The sequence below is a fragment of the Ailuropoda melanoleuca genome, chromosome 3 (genome assembly GCF_002007445.2).
Source record: "Ailuropoda melanoleuca isolate Jingjing chromosome 3, ASM200744v2, whole genome shotgun sequence".
In the NCBI taxonomy this organism is placed as follows: domain Eukaryota; kingdom Metazoa; phylum Chordata; class Mammalia; order Carnivora; family Ursidae; genus Ailuropoda; species Ailuropoda melanoleuca.
Window position 1 is genome coordinate 807,634 of NC_048220.1, and position 24,106 is coordinate 831,739.

The 24,106-nt window shown below is 36.8% G+C and overlaps 1 protein-coding gene across 1 annotated transcript; it reads right to left on the reverse strand.

The window, feature by feature from the left end:
- Window positions 1–1,501: 1,501 nt before the first annotated feature.
- Window positions 1,502–2,440, reverse strand: LOC100478374 (olfactory receptor 2M3). Its single transcript, XM_002930259.2, has one exon. It carries the CDS (start codon window positions 2,438–2,440, stop codon window positions 1,502–1,504), a length of 939 nt encoding a protein of 312 aa, XP_002930305.2.
- Window positions 2,441–24,106: the final 21,666 nt, after the last annotated feature.

Here is a 24,106-nt window from a genome sequence, read left to right on the forward strand (position 1 = left end):
AGTACATTACAGAAGAATAAGCTAAATATAATGCTGCTAGTTCAACTGGTGTTGCCAATACTGACTCAAACTTAGCCTGTGGCTCACATTATTAATGCCACTGGATATGGGTGTTCTTTTTTCTCTCAGATAAACAAAAAACAGTCCATCAGTTTGTTTATTTAAAATGTCCTGGAAGCACCACGATCAGAGCAATGGGTAACTGTGCTCAGATTTGGGATGGGTTTATGTGTTTTTCTCTAGGTTATGGGCAATTGAATACCTGGAAATTCCCACGTTTGGAGCAGAAAATTCACTCTAAACAGAATCAACCCAAATGTACCAGAAATATCAGATGAATACCATTGGGATTGTGTACTCATTCTAACATATTAATGGATAGTGACTGGTTTGGTACTGACTTACTGTAATACACAGGTGTGAATTGGGTAACATCAAATGAAACCTAATGGCTATGTGGAACAGCCTTTGGGCATGACTCCCACCTGAATAGTTGGACCATTACACCTTGTGTACTCACTGGGGATAGGAGAAAATCCACACCACAGTAACAATGGTTACCAATCTCTCTCTCATCAAGGCTAGATTGACATATTCCTTTCTGGTATGATTATTTACCAATTAGAGTCACTTGTGCTTCAATAGTCCAATAAAGACAATGCAATGGAGATTGCATTATTTCTATGGAAGAAAACATGACTGCAATAGAGTCATAAAATTTTTATACTTACTATTATGTAATAATATATTTCTCTTAGAAAACAGAAAAAATTAATTATATCCTGAATTTCAATATAACCTATTATCATTAATAGAATGTATAAGTATCAGTGACTAATTACTTATATATTTATCGATTTATTGATGAACACTGTTAAATTTTCAGTCCCTTTGTTTCTCAATAATAAAACTAATTCCTCATTGAGTCCATGCATGAGCTTAGGAGGATCTTAGCAACTTAAAAAGGGGTTGAACCTGAGACTGATAGTGAAATTTACACTTTTGTATTGCACAAAATTAAAGGTGTGATATAAAAATATCATATGGGTTGAAGTGTTATATTGCTTTATTCTGCAAGTCTAGAGGAATAAAAATTAAGAATAATCATGAAATATAAAACACTAAGTAAATGTAAAAAGACCAGTGTACCAAATCCTCATCCAAAATGACTCAAAAGTGAATGAATACTGTTTTGGATTTACAACCTGGGGAAAAGAAAGTTTGTTTGTTACCTGGATATATGCCACAAAATTCCTGAAACTTTCAGTAAACCTATAATGTCCTTATTCAAGAAATGGTCACAAATGTAGTTATAATTTAATTAAATAAAAATAATAATAAATATTTGAAATAATTTTCTTTAAAATGAAAGGATTGTGTTGTTGCTCAGGAATATGCTTTTCCAAAAACATATACATAATAAGCGCAATTATAATAAACAGAATTGAAAGAAGAAGGACACTAAGGAGAACTTAGCAAAGCATGAAAATAATTAGGCAATTTATTGTCCAGACTTGCCCTTCCCTAATACGTTCATGAATGCTTTTGCCACTTCCTTGTTGCAGAGGCTGTAGATGAGGGGATTCAGAATGGGAGTAAGGATGGTGTAGAAGACAGAAACCATTTTGTCCTGGGTGGGGGAACGATCTGAAGTGGGCCTCATGTACATGAACAAAACTGCTCCATAGTACATTCCTACCACCATGAGGTGAGAGGAACATGTGGCAAATGCTTTTTGGCGACCCTCACTAGACGCCATGCGAACGACAGCCAGAATAACACGAGCATAGGAAGCAATGATTACTGCTACAGGGAAAATAATCATTATTATACAGCAGTAGAAAAGAACATCTTCAAATGTTGATGTGTCATTGCATGAGATGATTAGCAGGGAAGGAAAATCACAGAAGAACTGGGCTATTTCCCGGGACCCACAATAGGAAAAGGAAAATGTAGCTACAGCATCAATGACACCATCAGTAGAACCCAGGATCCAGGAAGACACAGTTATAAGTCCACAAATTTTGGGACTCATAAGATTGGGATATCTTAGAGGGTGGCAAATGGCAATATAGCGGTCATAAGCCATGACTGCCAACAGGAAGCATTCACAGCCAAGTAGTGATGTATAGAAGAAAATTTGTGTGGCACAACCTGCCACAGAAATGGACTTGCTGCCAGACAAGTAGTTGAAGGCCATCTTGGGTACAGTGGTGGTGATGAGCATGAGGTCCATGAGGGACAGTTGGCTGAGAAGGAAGTACATGGGGGTGTGGAGCTGGGGGTCCAGGTAGATAAGGAGAATCATAGCAGTGTTTCCCATGAAGGCCACTAAGAAGATGACCAAGACCAAAGAGAAAAGGAAGATGTGGGTGGGGCTGTGATTGAAGATTCCCAGAAGGATGAAATCAGAGGTGAAATTCTGATTGCCCCATGCCATGATGAATGTGTTCTTTACCTAATACAAGACACAGTGATATTACTTCATATAATTTGATAAACATGCATTCAGTGTCTTACAAAGCAAGTGACTGTGGTAAATTCTCCAGGTCAGTGATTAAGATGACATCACTGGACCTAGGAATCTCAAAGAACAAAAAATATAATAACAGGACAAACTTTTTTCTCTTGGTACTAATTTTTATAAGTGTGGAACTTTTCCTAAGTTCAGCTTCTAAACATCCTTTGAAAATTAATATAATAATATACATCTTTATAATTGATAGAGTGTCTTCAAAAAGGAAAATTCCCAAAATCACTCAGACAGTGCCTTGAAACATCAGAAATCCTTTATACGTTAGTTGATAGAGAAATTAAGCTTAATTCAGCATGTGTCAGACCAAGTAACAGAGATAAAGATTACAATATGAACCTTTGCTTTCATGATACTGAGTGATTTTTCTGTCAGTGTTAACAAAACATTTACATTTGTCAATTACTTTACAGTTTAGAGTGTTTGATTTGTAATTTATAGTAAATGTTTTATGCTGTAAGTGGATGAGTTGAGAAAATATTTTAATTAAACAAATATAAAATCTCTGTCTCCTTTTGTATAACCCAATGTGATAGGGTGACTTCTGTTTCCCCAAAAGAGATACATTGAGTCTTAACCCCAGCATCTCAGAATGTAAACTCACTTGAAAATAATTAGCTAAGGGTGCTTGGGTGGCACAGTTGGTCAAGCATCCAACTCATGGTTTCAGCTCAGGTCATGATCTCAGGGTTGTGAGATTGAGACCCAAGCACAGTGCCTGCTTGAGTTTCTCTCTCTCTCTCCCTCTGCTCCTGTCTCCCACACTTTCTCACACTCAAATAAAAAAATAAATCTTATAAAGAGAAAATTATTAGCTAAGATGAGCTCATACTGCAATAAGGCAAACCCCAATCAAATATGACTGATGTCCATATAAGATTCCCATGTGAAGACATAGACACAAGGAGAATGCATTACAATAAAGGCAGAGACTTAAGTGATATATTTACATACCAACAAATTTCAAGGATTGTTAGTCATCACCAGAAGCTAGGAGAGAGGCAAGGAACAGATTTTCTTACATCCCTCAGAAGTAACCAAGGCTGTTGATATCTTGATTTTAGAATTCCAGTAGTCTCCACTACTCAGAGAATTTAATTGTGTCATTTTAAGCCAACCTGTGTGTGGGACCTTGTTATGCTTCCCTAGGAAATGAATGCATCTGATATCTCCTACAAAAAAATTACTATATACAAAAACAAATTCAGAGAGGCTTAAGGTTCACACATTCAAACAATGCTTATGAATATCTGTCTATGTTTTGGGTACTGGTAGTAAAGCAGCAGTCCAAATATATATATAATTTGCCCTTACATATTTTAATCAGATGGTGACAAGAATTATTAAACCTTAACATAATAAAAAATTAAAAGTAAAAAAATTAAAAAATATTAAAACACTATAACACTGTGGAAAAATAATTGAAAAGAAGATGTTAACATTGCACCTTGAATTTTGAAAAACCAAGGAAGACCTCAGGCATCTGATGGTATCTGACTAAAGTAAAAGCCCAGAACTAAAAGAGAGAGAGAGAGAGAGAGAGAACGAGCACCCTAAAAGAAAGAGCAATGCATGCATAAATTCCACAAAGTGGAACCTATATGAAAAAAAAGTGAAATATATAGAAGATGTTATGGAAACAAAGATTGCAAATTAGAGTTCTGTTTCATGTTCATTGTAGCATTTAAAATTCAATTGATGAGGTAAGTATACATGCATGAGAAAAGTTAATATAAGAAGGAAGGTGATAAAAACAATGACGTAAGCAGAAAGATAAATCTGGCAAAAAGAACAATTAGACAGGGATACACTTTTGTTCATTTGTGCATATTTTTGTGGAGAGACCAAAAACAAAACTAAACAAAAAAGACAAGTAAACAAAAAGTAGCAAGGGAAAATTGATCTGTAGAGGAAGATAGAATGTTGAATTCTGCTTCATGAGTATGAATTGATTTTTTTTTTAAGTGGGGAGGTAGTAAAATACACTTTCTATGAATGATGTTATAATAAAGAGAAACACTCAAGGTATTTTAAATTTTAATTCATGAATGATTATGACCTACAAATACTAATCTACCAGAACGGTTTTTCTGTATTTTCATCTCATGATGTCACAAAGAAGAGTGACTGATTTCATGACATTGTGATTCTGTGTACAGGTCCATAGTAAAGGCAACTCATTAATCATGGAAATCATGCCCATAAATTGAGAAACGAATCATTGCACTAATTTAAAAAAAAAGTCATGGAGTGGCCAGGATTTGATTTAAAAAATTAGAAAAGCGCTATGCAAAATTATGCCAGATACATAATGGTGTAATTAATTCTTCCTGCTAAACTAATTATAGTCTTTTGTACAGGAATTGTAAGGAAACAATACAGTTGAGAAAAGTAAAAAAAAAAAAAATCTCACATGACCAAATGTGACCATAGCAAAGCTGTTTCTGATAGCAAAATACAACCTGAATGAGGATCAATAACAGGGTTAATAGCATAGCTGCACAATCTGATAGCTACACTATCATTAATAAGCCTCAATACAAGAATGTTGAATTAACAAAATAGATCACAGGCAACCTCTTCACAAATCCTACAATATGAAGTTTAAATACAGATTATATATTATTCAAAAAAAGCAGCAGTTTTGAAATAACAGTTATCACCAGGAGGACCAAGAGGGTTATTTTTTAATAATATTTTTATTACATTATTTTAGTCACCATACAGTACATCCCAGTTTTTGATGTAAAGTTCCATGATTCATTACTTGCGTATAACACCCAGTGCACCATGCAATACATGCCCTCCTTAATACCCATGACCAGCCTATCCCATTCCCCTAACCCGCCTCCCCTCTGAAGTCCTCAGTTTGTTTCCCAGAGTCCATAGTCTGTCATGGTTCATTCCCCCTTCTGTTTACCCCCCCCAATTATAAAGTCTCATGCTAATTTTCCAAAACAATTGTATAATATTTTTGTAAAACATTTTGCAAAAATGCTTTATATGTAGTAAATTAGTCATTTAATTTGAAGTTATATAAAACAACTTAAAATACATGCAAAGGTCTTGGAAGGGTATGGAATAATGGTAAAACGTCTGTGAATGTGAGCTGTGCTTATTGAAAAAAAGAAAATTATGTCAAACCTGCCTTACAATTGATGCACCCATGTTCTTCTTCTCATTCACCACATATTCCTGCTCACTTCACTGCCAATTTCGTTCTCACCTAAATAATGCCAGCATTATATGAAAAAAGAAAACTAAAACATGGATTTTTATCCAACTGTTCCCATCTGTGAGCTGAGGCAAGTAACTTAACTCCTACCATAATTCTATCCCAACAAGCAGGATAGTACCACATTCCTCAAAAATAATATTGTACAGATGAAATGAAAGAACAACATAAAATGCTTAGTGCAAATATCATTAAAGAAATGAAACCAATTATCTCCATATCACAATGTTCAACAGAAAGTTTGGCATTAACTAACAAATATTCTTACCTGATTATTGATATCACGTCTTGCAAGAGTTTAAATAGTATACAATTCCAAATGAGAGAGTACATTACCAGAAAGGAAAATTGCATATATTGCTTGTTTTTATATTTCTATAATCAAAGAAAAGAAAAGAAGAAGAAGAAGAAGAAGAAGAAGAAGAAGAAGAAGAAGAAGAATCATCAACAGCAGCAGCACCTAACACACACTTGGGAACTTTATCGTTACTGTTAAAGAAATCAAAACACGGGAGGGAGTTAGATGGTGGAGGAGTAGGGGTCCCCTTTTTCAGCTGCTCCCCTAAGTAGAGCTGGATAGGTACCAGACCATCTTGAACACCCACGGAATCAGGCTGAGATGCAGGAAGATACATCTGGATCTCTACAAATGAACATCTCCAGCACTGAGTATTGAGGTACAAAGCAGGGAGCCATGAATCAGTGCACAGATATCAGAAGATAAACGGAAGGGGGAGGGAGCCTCCGAGCTTGAGCGCCATGAAGCAGTAGCCACCTGCACTGGGGAGTGGGCTGATTCCTGGACTGGCACACACGAGAGAGCAGACTGAGACCGTGAGCTGGGGAACACGCACAACCAGCCTGAAAACTAGAGCTCCAGAGTGTGAGCAAACCACACTGAAACAGAGCTCCAGAACACGTGGGGGCGGCTGATGGCTGGCGGTGTTATAAACACAAAGGACAGAGACGTGCCAGCCCTGGAAGTGAGGGCTGGGACACCAGCGGTGGAGCGCACATCCCAAGAAGCTGTAGGGTTCAGCAGCACCAACAGAAGCAGAGTTATAGTGGCCAGATGAGCTCAGTGGATAGCAGACTGTGATCACTCTGTTCTGAGACTAAGGCTGGGATTTGGCTACTGCCACTCTGACTCTCAGAAAAGGCACAGCAAACCACCAGGGAAAGCTGTCAGAGAAAAAAAGCCTGGAAATACTAGCTCACAGTGTGCCCATCCCTAACCCCCCTTGCAGAGGACAGGGAGACTCTACCCAAACAGGGTGGCCTGAGTATCGACATGGCAGGCACCTCCCCCAGATGGCAGGCTGAAAAATAAAGAAGCCCACATCCTTAAGGTCCCTATAAAATAAGTGCACACTGCCTGGGTCCTAATCAATAATTTGGGCTCTGGACAACCCCACAACCTCTCCTCATCAGAATGATGAGGAGGAGAAATCCCCACCCCAGCAAAGAAAAGACAATGAGTCTGTGGCCTCTGCCACAGAATTAATGGGTATGGATATAACCAAATTATCAGAAATGGAGTTCAGAGTATCAATGGTCAAGATGATGTGTAGACTTGAAAAAAATATTAATAAAAATATTAACGAGAATATAGAATCTCTAAGGGCAGAAATGAGAGCGAATCTGGCAGAAATTAAAAATGCTATGAATCAAATGCAGTTAAAACTATATGCTCTGATGGCCAGGGCAAAAGAGGCAGAAGAACGAATCAGTGAATTGGAGGATGGGTTAGTAGAAGAGAAAGCTAAAACAGAAAGGTTGCTCAAAAAAATCCAATCTCAATAATTTAGGTTATGGGAGTTTATTGACTCAATGACACGTTCCAATGTCAGAATCATGGGCATCCCCAAGGAGGTGGACAAAAACAGTGGTCTAGAAGAGATATTTGAACAAATTGTAGCTGAAAACTTCCCTAATCTAGCAAAGTAAACAAGCATTCATGTCCAAGAGGCTGAGAGGACCCCTCCCAAGCTCAACCATTACAAACCTATGTCATGTCATATCATAGTGCAATTCACAAATATTAGATCCAAGGACACAGTATTGAAAGTGGCCAGGGCAAAGAAATTTCTCACATACCAAGGCAAAGGTATCAGAATTACATAATCCCTGTCTACACAGACCTGGAATGCAAGAGAGTGTTGGGGGGATTTTTAACGCTCTTTCAGAGAAAAACATGCAGCCAAAGATCCTTTATCCAGCAAGGCTGTCATTCAGAATTGATGGAGAGATAACGGCCTTCCAGAATCACCAGTCACTGACAAATTTCATAACCATGAAACCAGCCCTACAGGAGATATTAAAGTGGGGTCTATAAAAGTAAAAGCCCCAAGAGTGATACAGAACATAAAATCACAATCTATAGAAACAAAGACTTTACTGGTAACCTGGCATCTTTAAAATCATATCTCTCCATAATCAGTCTCAATGTAAATGGCCTAAATGCCCCCATAAAAAGCCAAAGGGTTGTAGTTTGGAAAAAAGACATGACCCATCCATTTGCTGTCTACAAGAGACTCAATATGAACCTAAAAATATATCCAGACAGAATGTAAAGGGGTGGAATACCATCTTTCATGCCAATGGACCTCAAAAGAAAGCCGCAGTAGTAATTCTCATATCAGAGAGATTGGATTTTAAACTAAAGACTGTAGTTAGAGATACAGAAGCACACTATATTACTCTAAAAGGATGCATCCAACAAGTGGATATGACAATTATAAACATCTATGCCCCCAACAGGGGAGCAGCAAGATACACAAGCCAACTCTTAACCAGAATAAAGAGACATATAGATAAAAATACATTAATAGTAGGGGACCTCAACACTCCACTATCAGTAATGGATAGATCACCTAAGCAGAAAATCAACAAAGAAACAAGAGCTTTGAAGGCCATACTAGAGGAGTTGGACCTCATAGATATATATAGAACACTACAACCCAGAACAACAGAATAGTCATTCTGTTCTAATGCCCATGGAACGTTCTTAAGAATACACCATGCTCTGGGTCACAAAACAGGTCCCAACCAATACCAAAAGACTGAAAATATTCCCTGCATATTCTAAGACCACAATGCTTTAAAATTGGAGCTCAATCATAAGGAAAAATTCGGAAGAAACTCAAACACTTGGAGACTAAGAACCATCCTGCAAAAGAATGATACAATAGACTGGTGATGGGTAGTAAGGAGGGCACGTACTGCATGGTGCACTGCTGTTATACGCAACTAATGAATCATCGAACTTTACATAAAAAAAAAGAAAGAAAGAAAGAAAGAAATAAAAGAAAAGAATGATGTGATAAACCAGGAGATCAAAAATCAATTTAAACAATTTATGGAGATCAATGAGAATGAAAACACAACGGTCCAAAACCTATGGGACACTGCAAAGGCAGTCCTGAGGGGAAAATACACAGCCATCCAAGTGTCACTCAAAAGGATAGAAGAATCTAAAATGCATTTTTATATTCTCACCACAAGTACCTGGAACAGCAACAGAAGAACAGGCCGAATCCACGCATGAGAAAGCATTTGATTAAGATTAGAGAAGAGATAAATGAATTAGAAGCCAGAAGCACAGTAGAGCAGATCCACAGAACTATAAGCTGGTTCTTTGTAAGAATAAATAAAATAGACAAGCCACTGGAAGACTTATACAAAAGAATAGAGAAAGGTCCCAAATTAATAAATTTATGAATGAAAAGGGAGAGGCCACAACCAACATCAATGAAATAGGAAGAATCATTAGAAACTTTTTCACTAGGTTTATGTAGATAAATTAAGCAACCTGGGAGAGATGGAGGCCTTCCAGGAATCCTGTAAACTACCAAGATTGAAACAGGAAGATATTGTTTTTTTTTTAAACAGACCAATTAATTATGAAGAGATGGAAACAGTGACTAAAAACCTTCCAAAAAACAAAACTCCAGGGCCTGATGGATTCTCTGGGGAATTCGATCAAACATTCAATGAAGAAATAATACCTATTCTCCTAAAACTATTTTAGAAAATAGAAACAGAAGGAAAACTACCAAACTCATTCTATGAGGCAAATATTACCTTGATCCTCAAACCAGGCAAAGACCCCATCAAAGAGGAGAATTGCAGACCGATTTCCCTGATGAATATGGACGCAAAATTCCCAACACGATCCTAGCTAATAGGATCCAACAGTACGCTAAAAGAATTATCCATCATGATCAAGTGGGATTGATCCCTGGGTTGCAAGGGTGGTTCAACATCGCAAATCTATCAGTGTGGTAGATTACATCAACAAGAAAAAAGCCAAAAATCATATGATCCTCTCAATAGATGCAGAAAAAGCATTTGACAAAATATAGCATCCTTTCCTGATTAAAGCCCTTCAGAGTGTAGTGATAGAGGGTACATTACTCAACTCATAAAAATCATCTATGAAAAGCCCACAGCAAATATCATTCTCAATGGGGAAAAGCTGGAAGCCTTTCCCTTAAGATCAGGAACATGACAAGAATGCCCACTCTCACCATTATTATTCAACATAGTACTAGAAGTCCTTGCAACAGCAATCAGACAACAAAAAGGGATAAATTGTATCCAAATTGGCAAAGAAGAAGTCAAAGTGTCTCTCTTCGCAGATGACATGATACTCTATATGGAAAACCATAAATAGTCCATCCCCAAACTACTAGAAGTTATAGAGCAATTCAGTAATGTGGCGGGATTAAAAATCAATGCTCAGAAATCAGTTGCATTCCTATACACGAACAAGGGACTGAAGAAAGAGAAATTAAGGAATCCATCCCATTTAAAACAGCACCAAAAATCATATGTTATCCTGGAATTAACTTACCCAGAGCCATAAAGGATCTATATTCTAGAAACTATAAATCACCCCTGAAAGACATTGAAGAAGACACAAAAAGATGAAAAAATATTCCATGCTCATGGATGGAAAGAATTAACATAGTTAAAATGTCCATGCTACCCAGAATAATCTGCACTTTCAATGCTATTCTGATCAAAATACCAATGACACCTTTCATAGAACTTGAACAAACAGCCCTTAAATTTGTGTGGAACCAGAAAAGGGCACGGATCGTCAAGGAAGTTTTCAAAAGGAAAGACAATGCAAGGGCATCACAATGCCTGCTTTCAAGTTGTACTTCAAAGCTGTGATCGCAAACACAGCATGGTACTGCCACAAAAGCAGACACATAGACCAATGTTAGGGAATAGTGAACCCAGAAATTGACCCTCGGCTCCTTGGACAACTAATATTTGATAAGGCAGGAAAAAACACCCAGTGGAAAAAAGACAGTCTCTTCAATAAATGGTGCTGGGAAAATTAGACAGCTACATGCAAAAGAATGAAACTTGACCATTCTCTCACACCATACACAAAGATAAACTCCAAATGGATGAAAGGCCTCGATGTGAGACAGGAATCCATCAAAATCCTAGAGGAGAGCATAGGCAGCAACCTCTATGACATCAGCCACAGCAACCTTTTTCATGACACATCTCCAAAGGCAAGAGAAACAAAAGATAAAATGAACTTGCGGGACTTCATCAAGATAAAAAGCTTCTGCACAGCAAAGGAAACATTCAAAAAAACTAAGAGACAGCCAAGTGAATGGGAGTAGAATTTTGTAAAAGACACTACAGTTAAAAGACTATTATCCAAGATCTACAAATAACTTCTTTTTTTAAATGTTTTTTTTATTATATTATGTTAGTCACCACACAGTACATCCCCGGCTTCCGATGTAATGCTCGATGATTCATTTGTTGCAGATAACACCCAGTGCACCATGAAATATGTGCCCTCCTTCCATCACCAGTCTATCCCATTCCCCCACTCTCCTCCCCTCTGAGGACCCAATTTGTTTCTCATAGTCCATAGTCTCTCATGTTTCATTCCCCCTTCTGATTATCCCCCCTTCTTTATCCCTTTCTTCCCCTACTGATCATCCTAGTTCTTATGTTCCATAGATGAGAGAAATCATATGATAGTTGTCTTTCTCTGCTTGACTTATTTCACTTAGCATTATCTACAAAGAACTTCTCAAGCTCAATACACAAGAAATAAATAAACAAATCATAAAATGGGCAGAAGATATGAACAGACCCTTTTCCAGTGAAGACATACAAATGACAAACAGACACATGAAAAAAATGTTCAAAATGATTAGCCATCAGGGAAATTCAAATCAAAACCACACTGAGATACCACCTTACACCAGTTAGAATGGGAAAAATTGACAAGGCAAGAAACAACAATTGTTGGGGAGGATGTGGAGAAAGGTAATCCCTCCTACATTGTTGTTGGGAATGCAAGTTGATACAGCCACTCTGGAAAACAGTGTGGAGGTCCTTAAAAAGTTAAAAATAGAGCTATTGTATGATCCAGCTATTGAACTACAGGGTATTTACCCCAAAGATACAGACGTAGTGAAGAAAAGGGCCATATCACCCCAATGTTCACAGCCGCATTGTCCACAATAGCTAAATTGTGGATGGAGCCGCAATGCCCTTCAACAGATCCCTGGATTAAGAAGCTGTGGTCCATATATACAATGGAATATTACTCAGCTATCAGAAAGGACGAGTTCTCAACATTTGCTGCAATATGGATGGCACTGGAGGAGGTTATTCTAAGTGAAATAAGCTAAGTAGTGAAAGACAGTTATATGATTTCTCTCATCTATGGTACACAAGAACTAGGAAGATCAGTAAGGAATGAAAGGCATAAAGAAAGGGGGGGTAATCCAAAGGCAAATGAGGCATGAGAGACTATGGACTCTGAGAAACAAACTGGGGGCTTCAGAGGGGAGGGGTTGGGAAAATGGGATAGGCTGGTGATGTGTAGTAAGGAGGGCACATATTGCATGGTACACTGGGTGTTATATGCAACTAATGAATCATGGAACTTTACATCAAAAACCAGGGAGGTACTATATGGTGAATAACATAATATAACAGAAACTATTATTGTAATAAAAATATCATAACACAATATAATGAACCAGAACCAAGAGGCACATCTAGGAATAGTTACTTATAGCATTCATGAGATCAGCCAATGGCTTTATAACACCACACATTTAAGTATAATTCTAAGTTTATTATATCATTTAACATCCCTAGAATCAGCATTACTCTAACTAAATGGATATGTATATCCATAAAGTAAGTACATATACACCTGTTTAAATATACATACCTTTGTAGATATTTTTAAGCAGAAAATGATTAATATGGTTTTACTTAAATTCGAAAAACTCTCATGGAACATGGGATTCATACCTGCTCTGAATTGTTTTATTGGAAGCTTATGCTCTGTAGCTTCCCTGGGAAACACAAAGCAGCAGTATAAATCAAAGGGATTTTTACTCCTAGTTAATCCCTACTCTGCCCGACCATGGTGAGAAGATGGCAAATTGATTTTCTAGTCCTCTGGGGATTCCATTCTCTTGTCATTAATTATAACGGTTTGCATTGTTTTCCATCCCTTCTCCTAGGACAAAGAAACAGATTTTGCTTTTGTTTGTTTCGTTTTGTTTTTTTAGTACTTACTCTGGGTAGATAATTATGTCTCCTTCCTTACGTTTTAGTTTGAACTCCCTGAAACTTTCTGCTCCCTCTCACTTACACAGTAATAAGAGGAAAAACATACTGAGTGCTTCCTATGTAATTGGCACTGTGTGAAACGTATATGTAAACTCACAGAGACTTACCAAAATTGTATGTATCAGGTACTCTTATCTTTTAAATTTTTGTTTGTTTTCTTCTTGTTGTAAGATAGCTGATGAATTGTGGACAGGATATTCCAATGCTAATGGCAGCTCCATTTTTGAGCTTTATTAGGCATTATGAGCACATGAAAATTGAATATATTTAAGGTATTCAACTTGATATTTTGATCAATGTATATATTATGGAATGACCACCACCATCAAGCTAACTAAAATAATGCTCATCTCAAATAGTTACCATTTTTTCAGTGTTGTAAGAACATTTGAGATCTACACTATTAGTAAATCTTGAGACTATAATAGGGTTTTGTCAACTAACTATAGTCACCATGCTCTACATCAGGTATCCAGAACTTATACAGTGGACTATTATTCATTCGGCTTCTATGCTGCATCATCACTCTTCCCTGTACCCCAACTTCCAATATTATGGAGGGAGTGCATCACTTTACTTGGGAAGAATTGACATTTTTAAAAAATATCTTGAAGTTATCCACATACTGTTCAATCTATTCATATTTTCCTTAATGTCTTTTATAACCTTCAAAACCTCTATTTTAAAGTGAATATCTTGCTGGATAGAAATGCCCGTGGGTATTTTATATTTGATTGCTCCAATGTATGGATCATGCTTCTATTACTTTTCCTTTGTTTTTGCTGATATATAGAATTCTATTGATTGTTGTATGTTGATTTTTAATCCAAGGATGTAATTTCCTACTCTAGTGTTCTTCATTGCAGAGAAAAATACCACATGGAAGTGATGGAAAAATTTGTTCCTGCTGTTCCATTTTTAGACTACTTTTTCTTAATGTGTATCATTAGAATAAAATACATAAAAACTTATAGCATAATATAATATATACTATACATACATTATTTATAACATATAATGCTGGTAATGATTATAAAGTTCCACTATCAAGGTTGGCTTGAGGTATTGATAGACATACTAATCCCATTAGTATAATGCCCTTTTATTTCTTTCATGAAAGTTTTAAACAAGTCATTTACTTGGATAAAATAATGGCTTACTTTCATTGAGGTAAGATGATTATTTTATTTTAGTTCTTCATAGGCTGAATTACATTGACAGGTATTCTTAGCTCTTTTTTTTCCTTTTAGAGGGGGTTTTGAAGATGGGGAGAGGGAGAGAGAGAATCTTAAGCAGCCTCAAAGCTTGACCTGGGAATTGATCGCACATTCCTAAGATCCTTACATGCACCACAATCAAAAGTAAGACACCCAACTGACTGAGGCAACCGGGTGCCCTGGTATTCTTAGCTTTATGCATATTTCAGGGAGAACGTAGTATTAAAAAATAAATATCCATGTATTCACCACTCCCTTTAAAATATAATATTACAGACTAAATTGAACCCAGTATGTACTCATATTCATAATCTGAATAATGATTTTTTTACGCTTCGTGTAAACATGTAACAAAAGCTCTACATTTTTTTGTTACATATCACGTATCTTTTTATATCTTTATATATCCATAGTACCTCTTTGTATGCTTTGCTTTTTTTCTTTTGGATTTTTGAATTTCTTTCATTTTAACACATATGGAGATATATATTTCTCAAGCTAGGCTTGAGAAAAATATTAATGAAAATATACAATCTCTAAGGGCTGAAGTGAGAAAGAATCTGGTGGAAATTAAGAATCCTATGAATGAGAGGCAGTCTAAACCAGCTGCTCTGACAGCCAGGGTTAACGAAGCAGAAGAACGAATTAGTGAGTTAGAGGATGAGATGATAAAAAAGAAGGAAAGAGAAGAAACATGGGTAAAGAAATGTTGCTTTCAAGAAAAGAGGCTATGGGAGATTATGGACTCAATGAAATGTTCCAATGTGAGAATCATGGGCATCCCCGAGGGAGTGGAGGAAGAGAGAGGTCAAGAAGAGATATTTGAACAAATTGTAGCTGAGAACTTCCCTAATCTGATGAAGGAAACAAGCATTCGTGTCCAAGAGGCAGAGGGGACCCCTCCCAAGATCAATGAGAACAGACCAACAATATGACATATCATAGTACAATTTGTAAATCTTAGATCCAAAGAAATAACCTTGAAAGTGGTGATAGTGAAGAGAGTCCTCAAGTACAGAGGGAGGAACATCAGAATAATGTCAAACTGTCTACAGAGACCTGGCAAGCCTGAAAAGGCTGCCAAAACATATCAAGAGCACTAAGTGAGAAGAACATGCAACCAAGGATCCTTTATCCAGAAAGGCTGTCATTCAGAATGGATGGAGAGACAAGGACCTTCCTAGACCAGCAGAAACTAAAAGAATATGTGACCAGAAATCCATCCCTACAAGAAATATTAAAGGGAGCTCTATAAAAGTAAAAAGACTCCAAAAGTGAAAAGAACAGAAATTTACAGAGACAATCTATAGAAACTAGGACTTCACAAGCAACATGGCAACATTAAAATTATATCTCTCAAAAATCATTCTCAATGTTAATGGCCTAAATGCTCCCAGGAAATGCCACAGGGTCACAGATTGGATAAAAAGACATGACCCATCCATATGCTGTCTACAAGACCCATTTTGAACCTAAACATACATCCAGACTGAAAGTGAAGAGGTAGGGAACCATTTTTCATGCCAATGGAGCTCAAATGAAAGCTGAGGTAGCAATTCTCATAAAGACAAATTAGATTTTAAGCTAAATACTGTAGTCAGAGATACAAAAGGACACTACATTATTCTTAAAGGGTCTATTCAACAAGAGGATCTAACAATTATAAATATCTATGCCCCAAACAGGGGAGCAGATAGATACATAAGCCAACTACTAATCAGAATAAAGAGACATATAGATAATAATACATTAATAGTAGGGGACCTTAACACTCCACTCTCAGTAATAGACAGATATACAAGCAGAAAAGCAACAGTGAAACAAGAGCATTGAATGATATACTGGACCAGATGTACCTCATAGATATATACAGAACACTACACCCTAGAACAATAGAACAGTCATTCTTTTTGAATGCATATGGAACTTTCTCCAGAACAGACCATATACTGGGTCACAAAACAGGTCTCAACAGATACCAAAAGACTGAGATTATTCCCTGCATATTCTCAGACCACAGTGCATTGAAACTGGAACTCAATTACAAGGAAAAATTTGGAAGAAACTCAAACACTTGGAAACTAAGTACCATCCCACTTAAGAATGATTGGGTAAAGCAGGGAATTAAAGAACTTAAGCAATTTATAGAAACCAATGAGAATGAAAACACATTGGTCCAAGACCTATGGGACTCTGCAAAGGTAGTCCTCAGGGAAACATACATAGCCATCTAAGCCTCACTCAAAAGAATAAAACAATCTTAAATGGAGTCTTTATATTCCCACCTTAAGAAGCTGGAGATGGAACAGAAGAACAGGCATAAGCCTCATATAAAAAGACAATTGATTAAGATTAGAGCAGAAATTAATGAATAAGAAACCAGAAATATAGTAGAGCAGACCAACAAAACTAGAAGCTGACTTATTAAAAGAATTAATAAGATCGATAAGCCAGTGGCCAGGTTTATTCAAAAGAATAGAGAAAGGACCCAAATTAATAAAATTATGAATGGAAGGGGAGAGATCACGACCAACACCAAGGAAATAGAAACAATCATTAGAAACTATATCAGCAACTGTATGCTAATAAATTAAGCAATCTGGAAGAAATGGATGCCCTCCTCGAAACCTATAAACTACCAAGACTGAAACAGGAAGAATTTGATAATCTAAATAGACCGATTAACAGTGAAGAGACTGAAACAGTGATCAAAAACCTCCCAGAAAACAAGAGTCCAGGGCCTGTTGGATTCTTGGGGGGAATTCTACCAAACATACAAAGAAGAAATAATTTCTATTCTCCTGAAGCTGTTTCAAAAAATAGAAACAGAAGGAAAACTACCAAACTCGTTCTATGAGGCCAATATTACCGTGATCCCCAAACCAGGAAAAGGCCCAATCAAAAAGAAGAATTACAGACTGATTTCCCTGATGATATGGATGCCAAAATTCTTAAAAAGATCTTAGCTAATAGGATCTAAGAATCCATTGAAAGGATTATCCCTCACAACCAAGTGGGATTCATCCCTGGGATGCAAGGGTGGTTCAACATTCACAAATTGATCGGTGTGATAGATCACATTAATAAGATAAGAGACAAGAAATGTATGATATTCTCAATTGATGCAGAAAAAGTGTTTGACAAAATACAGCATCCTTTCCTGATTAAAACCCTTCAGAGTATAGGGATAGAGGGTTCCTTCCTCAATTTCATAAAAACCATCTATGAAAAACCTACAGCAAATATGATTCTCAATGGGGAAAAGCTGAGAGTCTTTCCCTTAAGATCAGGAACACAACAAAGATGCCCACTCTCACCATTATTGAACAACATAGTATTAGAAGCCCTTGCAAAAGCAATAAGACAATGAAAAAGAATAAAAGGTATTCAAATTGGCAAAGAAGTCAAACCCTCTGTCTTTGCTGATGACATGATACTTTATATGGAAAACCCCAAAGACTCCATCCCCAAATTGCTAGAACTCATACAACTATTCAGTAATGTGGTGGGATACAAAATCAATGTTCAGAAATCAGTTGCATTTCTATACACTAACAATGAGACTGAAGAAAGAGAAATTAGGGAATTGATTCCATTTACAATAGCACCAAACTATAAAGTATCTCAGAATAAACCTAATCAGAGTGGTAAAGGATCTATACTCTAGAAACTACAGAACACTGATGAAAGACATCAAAGAAGACAAAAAAGGTGGAAAAATATTCCATGCTCATGGATTGGAAGAATAAACATAGTTAAAATGTCTATGCTATCCAGAGCAATCCACACTTTCAATGCCATTCTGATCAAAATAACAATGACGTTTTTGAAAGTGCTGGAACAATCCTATAATTTGTGTGGAACCAGAAAAGACCCTGAATCACCAAGGAAATATTGAACAAGAAAAACAAAGCTGGGGTCATCAAGTTGCCTGATTTCAAACTATACTACAAAGCTGTGATCACCAAGAAAGCATGGTACTGGCACAAAAAGAGCACATAGACCAATGGAACAGAATAGAGAACCCAGAAATGGACCCTCAGCTCTATGGTCAACTAATCTTTGACAAAGCAGGAACAATATCCAGTTGAAGAAAGACAGTCTCTTCAATAAATGGTGCTGGGAAAATTGGACAGCTATATACAGAAGAATGAAACTGGGCCATTCTCTTATGCCATACACAAAGATAAACTCAAAATGGATGAAAAACCTCAATGTGAGCCAGGAATCCTTCAAAATCGGAGAGGAGAATATCAGCTATAACCTCTTCGACATCAGGCACAAGATCTTCTTTCATGACATGTCTCCCAAGGCAAGGGAAAAACAAGCAAAAATGAACTTTTGCTACTTCATCAAGATAAAAAGCTTCTGCACAGCTAAGGAAACAGTCAGCAAAACTAAGAGGCAACCTTTTGAATGGGAGAAGACCTTTGCAAATGACACTACAGATAAAAGGCTGGTATCCAAGATATACAATGAACTTTCAAACTCAATACCCGAGAAACCAATAATCAAATCGAAAAATGGACAGAAGATATGAACAGACACTTGTCCAATGAAGACATACAAATGGCTAACAGACACATGAAAAAATGTTCAACATCATTAGCCATCAGGGAAATTCACATCAAAACCACATTGAGATATCATCACCTTACACCAGTCAGAATGGCAAAAATTAACAAAGCAGGAAACAACAAATGTCAGAGAGGATGTGGAGAAAGGGGAACCCTCTTACACTCTTGGTGGGAACGCAAGTTAGTACAGCCACTTTGGAAAACTGTGGATGTTCCTCTAAAAGTTAAAAATAGAGCTACCCTATGACCTAGTAATTGCTCTACTAGATATTCACCCCAGAGATACAGACATAGTGAAGAGAAGGGTCATATGCACCTCAGTGTTCATAGAAGCATTGTCTACAATAGCTAAATTGTTGAAGGAGTCGAGATGCCCTTCAACAGATGAAGAGATGAAGATGTGGACCACATATACAATGGGATATTACTCAGCCATCAGAAAGAATGATTACTCAACATTTCCATCAACATGGAGGGGACTGGAGGAGATTATGCTAAGTGAAATAAGTCAAGCAGTGAACGACAATTATCATATGCTTTCACTCATTTTGGAACATAAGGAATAGCAGGGAGATCGGTAGGAGAGGGAAGGGAAGAATGGGGGGGGTAAACAGAAGGGGAAATGAAGCACAGAGACTATGGACTCTGGGAAATAAACTGGGGATTTTTGAGGGGAGAGGGTGGGGGTTGGGTTAGCCCAATGATGGTTATTAAGGAGGGCACATAATGCATGGAGCACTCTGTGTTATGCACAATAAATCATGGAACACTACATCAAAAACTAATGATGTACGGTGTGTGCATAACATATCATAATTAAAAAAATATTTTATCTATTTATTTGAGAGAGAGAGAGTGAACAAGCAGCTGAGGGACAGAGGGAGAGGGAGAAACAGACTCCCCGCTGAACAGAGAGCCCAATGCAGGGCTTAATTCCAGGCCTCTGGGATCATGACCTGAGCCAAAGACAGACACTTAAGGGACTGAGCCCACCAGGCTCCCCAGTTGCTCTCTATCCTTAAGACTGAATTCTGATAAATTACAATTTTTCAATTACAGCTTGAATATTCTTGCCAGATAAAAGATTATAGCCTGCTAAATTTGAAAATCATTCGAACAATAATTATTATTGATATAGGCATGCCATATACAATCTATGGGGCAAAGTTATACTAATAAACTATTTCTTGTTTATCAGATATTAAAATTTATCTAGTGTTCTGTATTTTGATTTCCTTAACCTGACCATCTGGCAACCTGTGCCTGGATTTAACTTTCATAAGACCTACTTTACTGTGTTTGTAGACTCTGACATAATTGAGTAGATAGGTAATTCTAAGGGTCTTGGAACACCACTTACTTTTGTGTAAGTGATGTTTTGTGACATTCTTATAAATAGTTGTACTTTTGAAGTTTTATTTTATTTATTTGGTGAATTAAACAAAACTGAATTTATTATATTGTTTGTATCTAGCAATGTTACCAAAATCAATTAAAAACTCTATTATTTACATTATTGTTTTACATCTTAACAAAATTTTATTAATTTTTATTTATTTAGATTCAATTACCTAACATACCTTTCATCATTAGTTTTTGGTGTGGCTTTTAATGATACATCAGCTGTGTACAATACCTAGTGCTCATCATATTGCATGCCCTCCTTAATGCCCATCACCCAGTTAATATCCACCCACCCACCTCCCCTTCTACCACCCTCAGTTTGCTTCCCAGGGTCAAGAGTCTCTCAAGGTTTGTCCCTCTCTCTGATTTCCTCTCATTCAGTTTTCCATCCCTTCCCTGATTGGCCTATACACTGTTTCTTATATTCCCCATATTAGTGAAACCATAATTGTCCTTCTCTGATTAACTTATTTCACTTAGCAGAGTACCCTTCCTTCCTATTCATGTCAATGTAAATTGTAAGTATTCATCCTTTCTGATGGCTGAATAATACTCTGTTGTATATTTGAACTATATATTCTTTATCCATTCATCTGTTGAAGTTTATATCACAGCATCTTCCACAGTTTGGCTATTGTGGACATTGCTGACATTAGCATTGGAGTGCATGTACCCCTTTTTTCACTATATCTGTAACTTTGAGGTAAATACCTGGTGGTACAATTATTGGGTTGTAGGGTAGCTCTATTTTTAACTTCTTGAGGAAACTCCATACTGTTTTCCAGAGTGGCTATACCAGCTTGCATTCCCAACAACACTGGAAGATAGTTCCCCTTTCTCCACATCCTCTCCAACATGTGCTGTTTCCTGTCTTGTTAATTTTTTTAAATTAATTCTTACTGGTATGAGGTGGTATCCTATTATGGCTTTGATATATATTTCCCTGATGCCAAGTGATGTTGAGCAGTTTTTCAGTGTGTCTGTTGGTCATTTGTATGTCTTCTTTGGAGAAGTGTCTGCTCACGTTTTCTGCCCATTTCTTGAGTGGATTCTTTGGTTTTTGTGTGTTGAGTTTGAAAAAATCTTTGTAGATCTAGGATACTAAACCTTTACCTGTTATGTCATTTGCAAATATCTTCTACCATTCTATATGCTGCCTTTTAGTTTTGTTGACTGTTACCTTTGCTGTGCAGAAGCTTTTATTCTTGATGAAGTCCCAATAGATCATTTTTGCTTTTTTTTCCCTTTGCCTTTGGAGAGATGTCTAGGAAGAAATTGTTGCCACCAAGGTCTTAGAGGTTGCCGCTTGTGTTCTCCTCTTGATAGATTCTTGTCTCACATTGAGGCCTTTCATCCATTTTGAGTTTATCTTTGTGTATAGTATAAGACAGTGGTCCAGTTTCATTCTTCTTCATGTGGCTGCCCAATTTTCCAGCACCATTCATTGAAGAAACTGTTCTTTTTCTATTAGACATTCCTTCCTGCTTCGTGGAAGATTAGTTGACCTTAGTGCTGAGGGGCCATTTTTGGGTTCTCTATTCTTTTCCACTCATCTATGTGACTTTTTGTTGTTGTTGTTGTTGCAGTACCATGTTGTCTTATTGATCACAGCTTTGTAATATAGCTTAAAATCAGGCATTGTCATTGCCACCAGTTTGTCTTTCTTTCTCAACATTCCTCTGATGATTCTTTGTCTTTTCTGGTTCCATACAAATTTTAGTATCATTTGTTCCAGTTCTTTGAAAAATGTCGAGGGAATTTGATAGGGATTGCATTGAATGTGTAGATTGCTCTGTTTTCATTTTCATTTATTTACATGTATTCTTTATTCCTTATTTGATTTATGATTGGTCCATTCACTATTTTTTTAGATTTTATTTATTTACTTGTCAGAGAGAGAGAGAGAGGGAAAGAGAGGGAGAGAGAACTCAAGCAGGGAGAGTGGCAGACAGAAGTAGAAGCAGACTTCTCAATGAGCAAGAAGCCTAATGTGGGACTCAATCCCATTGACCCTGGGATCATGACCTGAGCCCAAAGCAGACACTTAACCAACTTAGCCACCCAAGCATCCCCATACATTCTTTAGCAGGGTGTTGTTTAACCTCTATTTATTTGTGGTCTTTCCAGATTTTTTTTTCTCATTGTTGATTTCCAGTTTCATAGCACTGTAGCCAGAAATGTTCATGGTATGACTGTAATCTTTGTGTTTATTGACATGTGTTTTCTGATCTAATATGTGATATATTGTGGAGAATGTTCCATGTGCACTTGAAAAGAATGTCTATTCTACTGTTTTCGGATGGATGCAATGTTTTGAATATATCTGTTAAGTGCATCTGTTCCAGTGTGTCATTCAATGCCAGTCTTTCCTTTTTGACTTTCTGTTTAGATGATCTGTCTATTGATTTAAGTTGGGTGTTAAAATCCCCTACTAGGGGCACCTGGGTGATGCTCAGGTCATGATGGCAGGCTCCTGGGATCAAACCTTGCATCAGGCTCCCTGCTTTGCAGGGTGCCTGCTTCTCCCTCTCCCTCTGCCTGCTCCCCACTGCTTGTGCTGTTTCTCTCTCTGTCAAATAAATAAATAAATAAAATAAATATTTTTATTTATTTACCTACTATTATTGCATTGTTAGCAATTGTTTACTTTATGTTTATCATTTGTTTTATATATCTGGATAATCCAATGTTGGGTGCATAAATATTTACAATTGTTAGATCTTCTTGTTTGATTCTCCCTTTTATTATTAAATAACCCCCTTCTTCTTCTTTGTTAAGGTCTATACTTTAATGTCTACCCTGTCCAGTATAAGTATTGCTACTGAGGCTTTCTTTTTACATCCATTTGCACTATATATCTATTTCTCTATCCCCTCAATTTCAATCTGCAAGCGTCTTTAGGGGTGAAATGAGTCTGTTGGAGGCAGCATATAGATGGGTCTTGTTTGTTTGTTTGTTTGTTTGTTTGTTTGTTTTAGTCCATCCTGACATCCTGTGTCTATTGATCAGAGTGTTTATCCGTTTGTATTCAATGTAATTTTTAATATATATGTATTTGTTGCCATTTTATTACTTCTTTTGTCATTGTACCTGGAAATTATCATGATAGTTTCTTATCTTTGTCACCTTTCATCTCGCCTTTCCACTAGAGTATTTTTCCTATTCATCTCATTGCATATATCATGCCTTTTTCTCCTGGTTTGCCAAGTTTCTGTTAAGAAATCTACAGCTAGCCTTTTGGTCTTCCCTTATGATTTAAGGACTTCTTTTGGCTTGCTGCTTTTAAGATTTTTTTTTTCATTATCACTCTATTTTACAAACTGAATTGCAATATATCTTGGTATGGGCCTCCTTCTGTAGATTTTGATGGGAATTCTCTGTACTTCCTGGATCCAGATGTCTATTTCTTTCCCCAGATTAGGGAAATTTTCAGCTGTTATTTATTCAAGTCAATATTCTGCCCACTTTTGTCTCTCTTCTTCTTCTAGGAATCCTCTAATATGAG

Bases quoted from the DNA above. Each gene is read 5' to 3' on its own strand.
- LOC100478374 (XM_002930259.2), bottom strand. From the start codon at position 2,440: ATGGCATGGGGCAATCAGAATTTCACCTCTGATTTCATCCTTCTGGGA.